Source organism: Tiliqua scincoides, chromosome 16 (genome assembly GCF_035046505.1).
Source record: "Tiliqua scincoides isolate rTilSci1 chromosome 16, rTilSci1.hap2, whole genome shotgun sequence".
Lineage (NCBI taxonomy): Eukaryota > Metazoa > Chordata > Lepidosauria > Squamata > Scincidae > Tiliqua > Tiliqua scincoides.
The window spans coordinates 4669196-4685408 of record NC_089836.1 but is presented as its reverse complement, the minus strand read 5'-3'; the positions used below and the strand labels follow the sequence as shown (position 1 = coordinate 4685408).

Here is a 16213-nt window from a genome sequence, read left to right as displayed (position 1 = left end):
GTATGCCTCCAAAGATCTGCTGTAGGGAAGCAATGGTAGGGAGAGATGGTGCCCTTATGCCTTCCTGGAAATGTCTGATTGTCAACACTGGGGGAAAAAAACAGGCTGCTGGGCTAGCTGACCCTTTGCTCTGATCCAGCAGGGCTCCTGGTATGTTTTTATGTCTGAAGCCAGCTCTTCTCTGCAACAGGGGCACACCTGGTCTCTCTCCCTCCCTCTGTTTCCCAACATGCAAATTTAATCCCCCCACTGGCAACACTTTCCCCCCATTTCCCTCCCCCTCCCCAGCTTCAGGAACAACCTGGCTGCCACTCAATCAAGAGCTAACCCAACACTGAAATCTCAACTGTGCTGGAGAAAAGAGAAGCCAATTGTCTGCCTCTGCCCTACCCCCCCAAACACCTCCGTCCCTCTGTTTGAGAAAAAGGAGCCTGATATTTGGGCTGCTTTGCTTAACAAATGAGGGCCATGCAAAGTGAGCCTCGCAGGACATAGTCAGGAGGAGCTGGAGGGTGTGTGTGTGTGTTCAGACAACAAGGCTAATTATGAGTCTAAACAGCAGGTTGTACTGTGCAGGTTCCAGGGTTGTGAAAAGTAGGGGTGGCTGATGCCTGAAAGGGCACCCCAAGTGCCGCCCCCCTTACTCAGCAGTGCACCAGCGGTCACCTCTGCCACACCTCTTCCCGCTTGCAGGATCTGAAAAAGGAGGGTGGGCAGAGCTCACTGCGTCACCCCCACGACGGGACCTCCTTCCATACCAGACCATACAGAATAAATCACGATATCATGCGCAAAGCCTAAATGCAAGGGGCATCAATAGGTATGGGGGTTAACCCATTCATTTATTTTAATACAGAACAGTCTTGGTCACCCAACAAATCAGTCACCCAACAAAAAACCAGCGGCCAACTTCATGACACTCACCCAACTGAAACAGAGTCCTAGTATTAGCTCTGATGCATGGAAATGAGTGCGGGACTCAGACCCTGCTGTGTCATAATAATACCTCATTGGCTCTGGGAACAAGCAGTCTCATTGGTCACTTTGGAGTTCAAGAAATCCACTTTTTGTTACATAAGGCAATTGTGGTCCCTTTTTTTCTGATTATTTGGCTATATCTTTCAATAGAATAGATTGGGGGGGGGAATTCAGCAGTTCAAAATTCAGCATTAGTGGTTTAAAAAAAATGTTTGTGGTCCCCAAATGAAGGCTTCCTCACTGCGCCCCCCCCCCACACTTTAAACAGGATCGAGGCAGGCACGCAAATAAACCAGTCTGACTGCCTCCATCGCTTCCAGTTTGACTCCAGTCCTCCCATCACTTCAAATGCACCTCCATGAGCACTAGATACATGGATGTTCTCAAATAGATGCCGGGAGTCCCTAGAGATCCCGACTCGCAGCCAAAACCAGAATTTTGCACATAAGGTGTAAAATGAACAGAACTGCAAGTGAGCCTGGACAGTAAAGAGGGAGCGGGGGAAAATCTTAGATTCAAAACATAGATTCAAAAGCAGGGTTATCATGGACTTCCTCCACTGCCTATGTAAATAGTCACTGATAGCAATGGAAATGTCTGGGACACAGGGGTTTTTGTCTCTCGACAGAAGAGATGCCAGGTGTCTGATTTGCTCTCTGTGCCTAGGTTTACAGATTTTCCTTTGAGCCGCGGCACTTATTTCAACAGAAGCCTTGCCAGCAGCACGGGATTTGCCGAGGAGGGGTACAAGAGAATTGTAGCTGACAAGAGTTGCTTGCAAAACAGGTGATCCACTGACAGTCTGTGGAGCAAATCTGACCTTCAGAGTGGTTTTTAATCTGCCCCCCCATCCCAGCATTTCGACCCAATTTCTACCACTGCCCACAGTTCCACACATGTCCCTTCCTAAGAACCCATCTGTTCTTTTAAACAAGTGTTCTTCAACCTGTGGATTGTGCGCCCAATGGAGTTGCAAGGCCTCATTTTGGCGGGGGGGTGGGTGGGTTGCGGCAACTTTTCAACGCTTGTGCAAGAGAGGGCTTGGATACAATCCAATTGATATAATAACAAGAGGGTGTTTTGCTCACTTTGAAGAGGGGGACAACTGAGGTGAGGCAGCGGGCTCACTGTGGAGAACAGAACACGCTTGTCATCTTGCTCCCCCCCACACACTTTTTGATCTACCAAGAAAAATAGATCTCTCTCAGGCAAACTACCATCTCCCCATAAGTCTCTCTCTCTCTCTCAGGGTCACTCCACTCTCTGCCTTGCCACAGCTGAAACTCAAAGGCTGCTCTCCTCCTTCACTTGAGACTGTGCTGGCTCTCCCGGTGACGCCGCAGATCCACCTTACGCTGGAAGCTTTTCCCACAGAGGTCGCAGCTGAAAGGCTTGAAGCCAGTGTGTTTGCGGCTGTGCGTGATGAGATTGGAGCTCTGGCTGAAGGCTTTGCCGCAGACTTGACACTTGTGCGGTTTCTCTCCTGGATGGCGAAGAGATGGGGAGAGAATCTGGGTAACCATACTGGTCTACTAGGTTAGGGGGTCTTCAGCAGGTGGGTCAAGACACAGAAGTGGGTCGTGGCAGAGCTGGCAGCAACAAGTTGTTTTGAGGCCCAGGCCAGGTTTAAACCAGTGTTTCTCAAACTGTGGGTTGGGACCCACTTGGGGGGTGGGACTCAATTTCTGATGGGTCCCTCAGAGCCAATAAAAACACAGGTGATGGAAATATCAGATAATTCATTGCCTCAAGCCCTGAGGCCAATAAAAAAATCAGACAGCTGCTGACTGCCCTGTAAAGAGCTAAGCTCCTTCAGTTTGCAAGTTTGTATAAATATAGGGAGATAAATTTCTTTCTAGATCACTTTTTTTTTTAAGCCTCGTAAAGCTTGGTGGTCCCGTTAGAGTGTCACTTTAGCAAGTGGGTCCTGGTGCTAAAACGTTTGAGAACCACCAGTTTAAACAACAGCCAAGGCTAGGTATCCAGGATGGGGTGAGTCACACCCAAATCATTGGCTCTGGAAGGGTTACTCCTTCCAAGGCCTCCAATCTTCACTGGACTCCTCTGGTTTCCCACCCACCTGTTTGCTCTTCTTTCTGCGGCATTTTCTCTGCCTTGACTCATTGCTTCCTCCCTTCCCTTTTCTCTCCCTCCTTCTTTCAAAACTGAGCGTATGCTGTTGCCCCATCTGGCCTGGAACAGCCTACCCCATTCCATCTGACACCCTTCAAGGGTGTCACCCAGGAGGGGGCCCCTCCTCTTCCCCTCACCGGTGTGGATGTAGGTGTGCTTCTTCATGTCTGACTTTTGGTGAAAGCGCTTCCCGCAGTACTGGCAGGGGTACGGCCGCGTGTCCGAGTGGATCAGCAGATGAGTCGAAAGGGTGGAGGACCGCTTGAAAGACTTGCCACACATTTTGCACTCGAAGCTTTTCTCCTGCGGAGGAGGCAAAGTCGGGAGAGCATGCTGGTCAGCTAGGGCTGAGTGAGAGGAAATGTTGAGATGCAGAGGGAGGAGGCCACAGGACCAGTTCAAGACCTCCCAGCACCTGCAACAGTGTGCCAGACACTGCCCACCCCCGCGTGGCATTCCTTGCCCTGCCAAATGCCACCCCATTTATCTGGCAGTGCCCCAAGTACTGCCTCGCCACTCTCCCCTCTGTCTAGAGTGGGAAGGAAGCGTGGAACAGGAGCCTGGAGGAGAGGACGCTACTGAAGTACACTAGAACACTCTAGTCCAGACGCTCTAGCCCACCACTGCCTCTCTCACCTGAGAGTGGACATTGGTGTGCTGCTCCAAGCTGACGGCGTGACCAAAAGTTTTGCCGCAGACCTCGCAAGCGAAAGGCCGCGTGCCGCTGTGCGATCTCCGGACGTGGACCTCCAGACCGTGGGAGGTGGAAAATATCTGAAAAGTAACAGTGATAATCGGGGAATGAGGGCATCTACTCGAGCCTTTTGTGCTCATTCCTTCCTTGTCCCCTGCAGAGTTCCTGATGTTGGAAGGAAGCTCGATTGGCCAGATGTCTTTGGAAAGTCCAAGGCAGTGGTGGAACGGTCCGTCCTGGCAGAAAGGGACTCACAGTGACCCCAGCTCCATAGCCCTTTCCCACTAAGACTATGCAACAGAACAAACAACTTTAAATATCTTCAGTACAGGGTTTTCTTCTCCTGCCACTCATTCCTTACTTTGCAATGCCTTATGCAGTGTGTCCTACTCATCTGTGGGTTCAGCCCCTGTGGATCTGACTCAACGCAGATGTCCAACCCACGTCTGAAAGGCCTCAAGGACCTCCCAGGAGCGACTGGAAGAATCTTCTGAGAGATGACTTTTCCCAGAGATGTTCCAGGTGAAGATGTTTGTGGCATGGGGAGGCTGCGCTTGGCCTCCCTGGGCCTCAGAAAGCCCAGAGGTGTCCAGGAAGCCTGATGTCCTCAGAAGCCCTCAGAGGCATCCAGGAGGCACTTCCATCCAGTTTTTGACTGGGAGGACTTCTGAGGTACGGGAAGCACACAGCCTCAGAAGGCATCCTGAAGCCTTCCAGTCGCACCCAGGAGGTCCTTTTTGGACTTACTGTGGATTTCATTATCCACAGAAATTGGTATCCATTGGGGGGGGGGGTCCAGGAATGGATCCCCCACAGCTACTGAGGGCCCACTGTACTGTATTGAAATACCTAGTTTTGTCATCTCAAGCTCCTGGTAGGAGTGGAAAATGATGCAAAACAAACGTATAAGAATGGGATTTTTAAAATCCCAAATAAATATAAAAGACATATTAGGCTGCAATCGTATACACACTTCCTGAGAGTAAGCCCCACTGAACACAGTGGGACTTATATCTGAGTAAGCACTCCATCCTTTCCTTTTGCCTTTTGCCACTCCACCTGATGCTCTCTTAATTAGAAAATTAGAATGAAAGAGCAAGTGTGGAGAAGCAGAGAAGAGCGGGCTAGGAGCAAAAAGAGGATGTGTGAAGGAGATTAGTGGGCTAGAATGTCTCTCTTTGAAGGGGAAGCATAGAAACTCTAGCCTACTACTCTCCTTTACACGTCCTCTTTTGCTCCTGGCCCACAGTTCTCTGCTTCTCCATACTTTATCTTCTCATTCCATTCTATTCTTCCATTCCATTGTTCTAACCCAGGAAGCGGACACAATCCCTGAAAGTGTCATAGTGATTTGCCCAGCACAGGTACCAGGAAATCGGGAAACAGATTATCACCGGATTGCCGGGTCAACCTGAGTGACTCACTTTGTGACAAATCACACAGTGATAGGTTTCCATGTCCGCTGAATACCGCATGCTGTAATCGAGAGGCAGCTCCGAGGCTGGAAGGAGGTGGCTCCGGTAGAGGCTAATGGATCGCTCCAGAAGGGCAGAAGGCATTGGTCGGTAGCCATAAGGAGGGGAACGGAAAGCATCCCATGTGGAGAAACCCGGCTTAGAGAAAGTGGCAGTCGTCACTCCAAGGTTGCAGTCTTTGGGTTTCAGAGGTGGGGCAGGCATCATCTTGGAGGCAGGATCTGATAAAGAAAACAAGACAATCAAGCTGCTTATGCTGTATCTTTCTGATTGCCCTTTGAGCGTTCATATCACTTGGTGCAAGTTCTTAAAAGGCCACCGTGGCTGTGATATAGGTCTGCTCCTTTCCAACTGAAATGTGTCCATCCAGCTCCACAGAACATTCTTGATGCCCACCCAGCCCTGAAACAGATTCAGGTGAGCCAACTCAAGTCCAGCAGATGTTGCTCACCTGGGGTTAACACGGTCCTGGTCATTCCCTGGGCAAAGATGTGTTCTTCTTTGACCCCACCAGAATCATCATCTTCTTTTGCAGCAGGGCGTTCTGCGTAGTCTGAGGTGAAGGACTTGCTCTCCTCCGGGGTGCTGCTGCTGTAGATAGCTGTGACCAAGAGAGAATGATGGCTGACTGTGTCAAAGGCTATAATCTCACGTAGAACTGGGCGCACTTTGGACCAGTGAAATCACTTTGGTCTTAAGAATGTGCAGCAATGGCCAATGAGGTGCCTCTGGGAAGATCGTAAGCCAGGCCAGCCTAAGACCTTCTGGTGTCTGAGGTACGTCACCAAATGACACCCCCTTTCCTGACTGCATACCTGGCAGCACACCTGGCAACCCCTGCCTCTGCCACACCTCTTCCCTCACTCCACGGAATCACAAAGGAAGAGGGGAACGGAGTAAAGAGGAAGTGTGAAGGAAAATGAGACATACTCCAACCCACCCTTCTCTTCTCCTCCACACTTCCTCTTCTGGTCTGTTCCTCTCTTCCTTCACAAATCTAGAGAGTGTCAATGATGTCAATCACCCCCCCCCCCGTGACACCCACTGACCTACCATCAGAACAGGGCACTGCTGGAGCTGGACCCCATTTCAGCACAAGGATGCTGTCATCCACAGCCCGGCGCTGGTGGTACGAGTGGGCCTTTTTACTTTTCACCAAGAATGACCGCGGCATTTTCCATCCACCTGGTGGGCAGAGAGGCAGAAAGACAGGCCATGAGTCACAGAGAGGAGAGGAGGAAGAAGCCCAGACAGTCCACATTGCCCTGAGCATCAAAGACACTCTAGCCCACCCCCCTCCACCGTTCCTCTTCTGCTCCTTCCTTTTCAAATCCAGGAAGCAGGAGGAGAAGGAACAGGAACAGTGACAAGGTGGGCAGATGGATGGAGATGAGCACCCCATGCCCATCTAAGAACCACCTCAGTCAGTTCTGTGGCCTCGTATCTAATGGGGTGAGGTTCTTAAGGCTCATCTCATCGCTTATCGTTTAGTGAATGACCGCCTGTCACTGATAACCCTCTCCCCCATGCAGTGTTGTGATAATATTTTTTTCTCACACACACACATAATTTCTGTTCCTGGTCTTTCTTACACTCGGGTACGGATGTCACCCAGCCAGAATTTTACCAGCACACCCAGAACTTTTATGCCTGGTTGCTAGAACTGTAGCATGTAATGTGAAAAAGGAGTTCCAATGGAGCCGTTCTCATGGGCGTGTTATGTCGCCATGGTGGGGGGGCTTCCCAGTATCACTGGTGCACAAGTACTGGGGAGGAGACATTTAACATTCACCCCAGTGAAGTTTTTCTGGTAAAAAAAAAAAATCCCCTCTACCAGCTCTGGTGCACCCAAGACTAAAGTCTCCCTTTTGCTCATGTGCCAAAGCTAAGTTGTGTGAACGGACCCAAAAGCTGTTGAAATACATGCGCTGCAGTTAAACAGAGGGAGAAACAAAATTGTGAATGTTGTCAGGGCCACAACACACCTCCCAGGGTCACATACCGGAATTCCTTTTCACTGTTACCGCACGGAACAATGGACAGAGCATATTCAAATTATCATGCAAACAAGGGCCAGCTTGATTGCTTTCCAACAGATTACCCAGTGGTGTAAGCATTTTCCCTTGATTGTGTTACTGTCCAAGGCAGTGGGGAGTGGTGATGACAATGGTGATGAAATGGGGTGGGGGGAATAAAGAATGCCATATTATAATCAAGACGAGGTGGTATTTTGTGCCCTCCCTCCCCCGCTTCGGCTACCCCAGGGTTGAGCCATGGTATTGAAAATAGGTGCTGGGTCCAAATTAAACCCCAGCCTTAGTTGATGGGTCTAATTGCGCCTGTTCGGGCCTACAGCATATATTGACAGAACTTTTCTCCACTCTGTAAAAATGGTTCAGATATAGTTCAGAACAAGCAAAGCTGAGGTTATTCATACTCCAGGTCTGAGACCAGAAGGTCACCAGAAATTGGAAGGAATGAGACCAAGAGCATACCATGACTGAGCCCCTGGTTCTGCCTTCAGTGCAAACCTTTATTCTTGGGGCATGTGTGCTGATAAATCAATTTGAGCATGTGAAAAGCGTCTTTCCCTTACCCCTGAAAACTACAACCAGTTCGCCGCACATTTCCCCTATACAATTGCAAATTATCTAATAACACTGTCAGTACCTTTACATTACTGCTGGGTTAAAGTATTTAGTTATTTTTTTCTAATGCTCGCTTGACACTCACTAATTATTATTTATTACTTATTGTTAATAAAAAAGAATATTGATTGAGGAGCGGTAGTTGGCATGGATACGGACCCCATCATTCCTTAGTCATATGGTTCTGTAATTGCTTTCCCTTTACCTGATTCATTTCCTTCCCTTTCTCTTCTCTCCTCTGCCCCTGCTTGTGGTCGAGGGATCAAGGAATTTTGGTCACCAAGTCTAGCAACCAGTGAATGGACACTGGAACTGCTATGGCTGGGTATTTCATTAGGGTATTTCACTCAAATATTTAGAATGTCCTTTAAGACTCATCCCACCAGTGGTCCAATCTGGGCCTCAGTTCCCGCTTCTGCAAAATGAAGGTCAAAATCCACAGAGGTTCCCAGTTGCAGATTCCATCACTGTGAGTAATGATAAAGACCAGTGGAGCCTCAAACTGCCGGTTAGTTGCACAGCTCTCCCCGCTGCCTGCCAACTCCTAGTTTACTCACTCATTGGCTTCCTTCCAGAATGACTTTTGGCCAAAACCTGATTTTTAAAAATGCAACATTTGGCCTAGACAGCCACCGCCATTGTAAATGTTGTGATCAACCAGAAACCTAGACTGCAAGGCTCTCCTAAGCCCAGCGCATTTTTCAGCAAGAGAGACTTCAGCATCAAGTTATTTCCTCCAAATTTCAACTTCAAAAATGCCAGCTTCTCTATACCTGGATCAGTTGAATAGACAGCATGTCTGGGCATGATCCAAGTTGGATACTTTTAAGTCCATACTGATTTCAAGGGACTTGAAAGACTGAAGCATGCGTTCAGCTCTCCCATGGAAGCAAATGGGACTTCACCTTATTTAAGCTGGGAGACCGATGCTTTTTCAGAGAGCAGAAGGTGATTGGAAGGAGGGCTTTGCTGCTTGAGGCATGAACGCTCATCCCAGTTTTGAGAGAGGTTTCCTTTCCGTGTTGGACATGCACATTTTTCTTGTCCCACTATCTCCTCTGGTCAAACAGGTTTGCCAGCTCCTTGGGAAACGTTTACAAAGCGCACTACTGGAGGCAAAAGTGGAGTGTACACAGTTTGAGCTGTAGACCCTCTTCCCAATCACCTTTGGCTCTCAGAAAGGGAGGATCTTGTCCCCAGCCTGTGTCTACACACCACAGGGAGTGATGCTTTTTCTCAAAACTGTTTCCATCAGCCTTAGAAATCGCTGTCTGGCTAGACCAGGTTCCATTTCATTGAGTTTGTAGCACCAGGGATGGGAGAATCAAACCGAACTTTTCCAGGCTGATAGAATGATAATTTGTGGGTATCCAGAAGAGCCCCATTGCGTCCCCCTATGCCAACTTATCCTCAGACCAAAACCATCCACGAGGGATGCCTGTTGAACCTTTTTTTTCTTGAAAACTTCCAAAGGAAGGGGAAAAAAAAATCCCATTCCAACTAAGTGATTCCCAAGTGATCTCTTTTCAATCCGCCTTTCTTGCCCCTGCATGAAGTCTAGCACCTTTGCTATATCAAAGAGACACCTTTTGCAATTAAATGGATATATCTTTTGAAAGATAAGGAAAAGAAATCACCTGTTTACAGGACTGCAGAACAATAGTAGAGTTGTCCTAATTGTGAAATTTCCCTGGCACGTTTTTTTTCCTTCTGCCTTCGGCTTTTTTTCTGGACAAACTTGTCACTCTTGCTGCCTGCTGAAGTTAGATGTTAGCTTCACATTTCTCTCTCTCTCTCTCTCTCTCTCTCTCTCTCTCTCTCTCTCTCTCTCTTTGTGTGTGTGTGTGTGTCTTTCTCTTGTTTTTCCCCCCCCTTCTTTGCCCCCATTCCCCTCCCTGATTTTTCAATCAGATTATTTGTGTCAAAATCTGGCGGTGAACGGACAGCCAATGAGGAAGCAAAGCCCTTGACAGTATTTGCTTATCAAAACTTCCCAGACTTCGAAAACTTGAAGAGAATTTCATGTTGCCCAATTGCCAAGCCCCACCAGTGACACCCTTTCGCAGACGGTTGGTATCTTTTTTCTCCTCCAGTGGAGTGTTCTTTAGAGATATGCCCCCCAACTCCCCAAAAATACATAGCGAAAGGAAATATAATGCAGCCGACTCTATATCTTAGGGAAACAAAATGTGTGCTTTGTGTGGTTATGTCCTTAATTCTCAAATCTCATCTGAGTCATGGATGCGCTTAGTGGCTTTGGAAAGACACCCCCTCTCAACTTCAGCACCCCCACCCCCAAATCTTATAGGGGAACAGAAACAGTGACCTTGTAGGGATTACTGAGTTCATGTATATAAAGCAGTCTCAACAATCTAAATGTTACTCCTCATCATCTCACCCCATTGCCCTGCTTCTTTTTCCTTCCCTTTCCTCTCTTGCTTCCTTTGTCTAGAGATTGTAAACCCCTCAGGGCAGGGACTTCAAGGCAGGAACCCAGACTGTAAATCCCACTGTGCAAAGGGGTCTGGATTATAAACTCCTGAAGGCAGGAATCTCAGGGCAAGGCCTAGCTTGTAAACCTACTGGGGCAGGGACCTCTTGCATTACAATACATTGCATCGCATTACAATGTCATGGAAATGGAATTACATTGGTTATAATAATTAGGGTTGACCCCAGGGGTTGGCCACCAGAGGGCTGACCTGGATGGGCTGACTCCGGGATGGGGGAGAGCTGTGCAAGTTGGGAATTTAGCAGTAAAAATGCTGGGCATAGGAAGCGCTGGGATGAGATCCGTAAGCAAGTGGATTGGCAGGGATGCTTACCCACCTCCGCTGTCCCTCCTCCTTCGGCATCCAGGATTTGAAAAGGATTTGTCCCCTGGCACAGCTCTGCTCCTGATCAAGGCTTCCATTGAAAGACAACTGATGCTTTTTTTTTCCTCTTTATAATTAGCACATGAAGTGAGGGGAAGAGTGTGATCAGGAGTAGAACTGCAGCAGGGGCCATTCTTAGGGTCCTCCAACCCATTTGCTATGGCGCTCGCTGGCTTCTGTAGCCCATCCTGGCTGCTATTTAAACACACACATAAACACACACAAAACTGGGTGATGCCATGCATTCAGGGTAACAGGGTAATGTGAGTTGGGCCTTAGTGATGGGGAAAGATTCAAATAATTGCCTCATTTTGGTTCCTTTTTGGAAAAGAAGTGGGGGAGCGGTCATTCTAATTTCTTTGCCCCAGGAGCCTTCCCAGAGCAAACTGAAATCTGTCTCACCCTTAACAGAGCTGAATTAAGATTGCCTAAAACCTCCTGCACACCTCCTGCAACTTCAAGACTGTTGCAAGCTACACACTTTGGGGCTTTCTCAACACAGGGAGATGCTGCCAGCCTGTGCTGCCAGCCTGTGCTGCAAGGTCCAAGGGTCTGACTCAGCAGAAGGCCACTTTTTACTTGGAGGGTCTGTGGCTCAGTGCATGTAGAAGGCTCATTCCTGGAGATGGAAGGCCGGGGAGGAACCCTGAAGAGCTGCTACCAACAACACTGATCTAGATGGACCAATGGGGATGTATAAGATGCTGATCTCGTCTGATCTTGGAAGCTAAGCAGGGTCAGGCCTGGTTAGTACTTGGATGGGAGACCGCATGGGAATACTGGGTGCTGTAGGCTTATACCATAGTTGAGAATGAAGGCTGCCAACCATTCTTTGCCATTTTGCTTAACGCTCACCCTGAAGAAAAAAATTATGCATGAAATGGACAGAGTGCTTAGAAGGATGTTCTTTTCTCTGTCACACCACACCAGAATACCAGGGGACATCCACTACAATTGAGTGTTGGGAGAGTTAGACAGACAAAAAGAAAATATTTCTTTACCCAGCGTGTAATTAATCTGTGGAACTCTTTGCCAGGATATAATGATGGCATATGGCCTAGATGCCTTTAAAAGGGGATTGGACAGATTGGGGGGGGGGGAGTCCATCACAGGTGACAAGCCATGATATGAATGTGCAGCCTCCTGGTTCTAGAAGTAGGCTGTCTGAATGCCAGATGCAAGGGAGGAAACCAGGATGCAGGTCTCTTGTGTTCTCCCTGGGGCATTTGGTGGGCACTGGGAGATGCAGGAAGCTGGACCAGATTGGCCTGATTCAGCAGGGCTCTTCTCACGTAGTGTTCTGTGGAACTCCCAAGCCCGTTATTCAGTTTGTTCCTAATAAAAGGATTTCTCGATTGTGGCTTGAAGATCATTTTTTTTCTCTCCAGCACACAAACAGACAAAATGCTCAGCTCAACCTACCCTGCTTTTGACTGATAGACCGATAACAGAAGGACAACCTGCTTCATTAGGACCGATTCAAACAATGTCACAAGGGGGCAAGGAAGCTTCAGAGTTCTTCAGAACTCTTCGTCAAGGCGGATGTTGAGCAAAACAAGGAGGGGGGGAGAGAGAGAGAAAAGGCTGGGCACGGACGAAATGCCCCAAAGGCTGCAGCTTGTAATAGTCTTAAGATGGAATGCAGGAAGATCTTATGCAGACTTGAGGCTAGATTGTGCTGAGTGGAAAACAGACTTCTGATTGCACCCAGGGCTAATGGGTGCCTACTATTTATAATAATAATGTTATAACTTTGCCTTTTTAAAAAGTTTAAATTCAGCAGTTCTTTGAATCTGCCTCCCTGAAACTGATACAACAACCAGCGCCCTCTACTGCTAGTATGAGAAATGGCAAGGCTTTTGAAAGGATTACCCCCACCCTCCACCCCAGATCTCCTATATCCTTCTTGTAATTTTAATCCGAGGGGTGTAGTCGAGAAGGGTCAGAGCAAGGCAGAGCGCCATGGGGCCATCTTCTGCAATAGGAGTGGCCATGTCAATAGCTCGGGTGCTGCTGTTAAAACTTTTGGGCACAAAGGACCTGAGCTGAGGAGACAGGCTGACCAGGAGGCAAACTGAGATGTGTGCCTAGGGGCATAAATGCCACTCTGTGTTGTCCCCAGATACAGATGGCTGTACAGGGGAGGTGGGGGAAAATACTCCCCTCTTTTCAACTCTTAATAAGGTTTTTAAAATGCTTACCTCTTTCACTGTGGTTTTTGGGGATGGGGTGCTTCATTTGAACACTGCTGTGATTTCCTAGCTGGTATGTTTTTTTTAAGTCCTAGCGGTGGTTGCTCTCTCTTGAGCCATCTTAAACACCTTCCGCTGATTTTCATTTTTATTCTCATTACGTTGGTTCACCGCATGTACTCCTGGTACAATCTGTGTGACAAAACCTTGCGCAAGCTGCCTTGGGGCGCTGCAAAAGGCAGGACAGAAAGAAAAAAAAGTTACACGAGCGAACGGGCAAACACATTGATACATGGAACTTCCGTGTTCAGGAGGTGAATACCTCACAAAATACAAGGTGCTCGGGACACGCGAGTAGGGGCAGCTGTCTCATGTGCGTCTCTTCGAATGACCCGCTGGCCACTGCTCGGAGACAAGAGTGGCAGATGTCAGTTTTGGACAAGGCCGTCTTTCCCTGCCGTTTAATGGGCGTTACACCCTCTCAAACACATAACAGGCAGACTTAAATAAATCATTCAACGCTGTGAGCCTTGTAAGAGGAAACAAGGCTAATGAAAGCATAAAATATTCCTTTATGCATTTTTTTCTTGGGGGTCTTGTTTTTTCCTGCTCTCTTTCCCCACCAGCAAGTCCCACGTGGAAATACGTCTCCCTCTGTGGCACACCAGTTTCTTTTTCCCTGCGTAATTTAATGATAATTAAGTCAAAGAGAAATAATGTGACTAATTGCTTCCATCCATTTATTTTCTGAAGCCTATACCCTAATTTAAGTTTCTTTTTTCCCCCCTCTCTCTCTCTCATTTTTCCCCCCAGGAAGATTAAATAAACATGTCTTCGGCACAGCAGGAGGGGGAAAGAACCATCCGTGCCCAACTCTGAATAAAAATTAATTGTAATTCACAAAGTGGGACTGGATTAGAGAGGGGGAGAGATGCTCACATCAAGACACTGTCTTCTCTGAGACGGGTTGACCTCTCACAGGTGAAACTTCAAGAGAAAGTAGCAGAGAATCCCATGCAAGGGGAATTGTGAAAATATGCAGACATGATTCTGGATTGGAGAGCCAGCTTCAAAGGCTGTTGATTCAAGGTTGTTATCCTGAATTAATAAACCTCCTCTCTGCAGGGAGAAAGAACTGTGGGCTTGCAGTCGGATCATACACATGCACAGGTATCCCTGTAGCCACTGAATGGCAACTCTCCATATTCAGGATTGGACCCCATCTCCGTTCTGTTGTAAGCCCTTCATAGGAAACTGTGTGCTATGTCTCCGATGGCACAGACTACAGCCCACAAAAGGTAAAAGTTTTTGACCAGTGGTTCCCAAACTGGGGATTGGGACCCACTGGTGGGTCATGACCTGATTTTTGGTGGGGTCTCCAAAGGTTGATAGAAAGCCTCAGGCCTCCCAGCACCAGAGGTGCAAAATGCTCTCCCCTTTACCTGCCGCTCCTCTTCCTTCGGTGGTGAAGGCGCTCTAGCCCAGTGCGTCTCAAACTTTTTAACACTGGGACCCACTTTTTAGAATGACAATCTGTTGGGACCCACTGGAAGTGATGTCATGGCCAGAAGTGACATCCCCAAGCAGGAAAACTTTCAACACCCCCTTATGACAAAATCAAATCAAATAAATTAAATAAGTGAATTAAAAGTTTACCATAAGTTTTAAAACTTTTTTTTTTTTTTAAAAAAAGAACCCTCCCAAGCAATTTCTGACCCGTTTAAATTAATTCCCCGAACTTCCCAAAGACAGCACACCTATCAACACTTGCCCTGGAACAGACCCTCCTGACTACCATTGTTAAAAGTATATACATAGTAGCCTGTTAAAAGTACAGATCTGAACCATTTCCCCAAATGCAGTCACGTACCATGGCAGCATTAAGTCGAATATATGAAATATACACCTTGAAATGAACGGGGACCCGCCTGAAATTGGCTCATGACCCACCTAGTGGGTCCCCACCCACAGCTTGAGAAATGCTGCTCTCGCCTCTCACTCCCTTAGCTCCTCAACACTTCCTTGTCCACTCCATTCCCCTTCTCCTGTTTAAATCCAGGGCAGAGACAGAACAAAACAGGCGTATTACAGGCTTCCTTGCCAGTCGCCAGTGCCCCTGTTGGCCTTGTGCCTAGAATGGCCCTCACTGCCCATGTGGAATGTATACCTGAGATGATGACCCCCAGGACTGTGGGCATTATCCACAGAGGAGAGAAAAAAGTCTCTCATTATCCAGGGCTCCTTAGCCTTATTTTGGTTCCCTTAAGCTTTAACCCTCAACAAACAGTTTTGAGCAAGCAAGCAAATCAGAGGCTTACGTTAGCTTGGCGTTTCAGGAGAATTTCTTGCATAATGAAGAGGAAAGCAAACCAGAGATTGAAGAAAGGCTGATAAACTTGAAGAAGAAGCAGCTTCGTGTTTTCTGTGGGAGATAAATGTCCACAAATTGTATCAACGGTATCAATAATTTACAGTCACGAAAGCAAGTGGTTTTGCAACTCTTTGTTTTTCAAAAGTAATCTACTCATCTTGTTAATTTACTTGTAGGCTTACACATGTGCTGTTTTATATTTGAAATGTGCTTAGATCAGCCATTTTCAACCACTGGGCCACAGCACACTGACGAGCCACGAATGGCCTGCAGGTGTGCCGCAGGATTTTGGGGGGAGGCCATTTATTAGTAGGGACATTGGGGGGATGTGAGCTCCCCACAAACGGCATGGGTGCCTTGTCAATTGTCTAAAACCGATGGGGTGCCTTGACAATTTTAGGACCTTGTCAGTGTGCCATGAGACAAAAAAAGATTGCAAATCACTAGCTTGGATCCATTGGGTCCATTAACTCCCATGCACTTTGGAAGAGCGCATTTGGATGACTTTCCATACCATCATTGATATGTACAGCCTATAATAACTTGTATTTATATCTCTAAGGGCACAATCCTAACCCCTTATGTCAGTGCTTTCCAGCATTGGCCAATGGGACGTGTGCTGCATCCTGCAGTTGGGTGTCACTCACGGAGGCCTCCTCAGAGTAAGGGAATGTTTGTTTCCTTGCCTCAGAGCTGCATTGCCCTTATGTCAGTGCTGGAAAGCATTGACATAAGGGGTTAGGATTGCGCCCTAAGATTCTACAAACCTTGGCTGTGAGTCTGCCCCCCCATCCCTAACCTGCAAAAAATGTTTCCAATGGGGCCCCACGGCTACTAAGGCCAGCC

At 47.8% G+C, this 16213-nt stretch overlaps 1 protein-coding gene across 2 annotated transcripts; it reads right to left on the bottom strand.

The window, feature by feature from the left end:
• Window positions 1–802: 802 nt before the first annotated feature.
• Window positions 803–13072, bottom strand: GFI1B (growth factor independent 1B transcriptional repressor). Of its 2 annotated transcripts, none has more exons than XM_066610724.1 (7): window positions 13006–13072; window positions 6334–6465; window positions 5732–5881; window positions 5230–5501; window positions 3748–3885; window positions 3249–3414; window positions 803–2461 (listed from the first exon to the last, which is right to left on the bottom strand). In XM_066610724.1, the coding sequence occupies exons 1-7, from the start codon at window positions 13040–13042 to the stop codon at window positions 2283–2285; spliced, it is 1074 nt and encodes a 357-aa protein (XP_066466821.1). In that variant the 5' UTR covers window positions 13043–13072; the 3' UTR covers window positions 803–2282. The 2 variants fall into 2 exon arrangements, with proteins under 2 accessions (XP_066466821.1, XP_066466822.1); XM_066610725.1 differs by lacking the exon at window positions 13006–13072 and adding an exon at window positions 9566–9729.
• Between the last annotated feature and the right edge of the window lie 3141 nt (window positions 13073–16213).

Bases quoted from the DNA above. Each gene is read 5' to 3' on its own strand.
- GFI1B (XM_066610724.1), bottom strand. From the start codon at position 13,042: ATGAAGCACCCCATCCCCAAAAACCACAGTGAAAGAG. The intron at 6,466-13,005 runs GTAAGCATTTTA...TCTGCCCACCAG, and splicing joins CAAAAACCACAGTGAAAGAG to GTGGATGGAAAATGCCGCGG. The intron at 5,882-6,333 runs GTAGGTCAGTGG...TCTTGGTCACAG, and splicing joins AGCAGTGCCCTGTTCTGATG to CTATCTACAGCAGCAGCACC.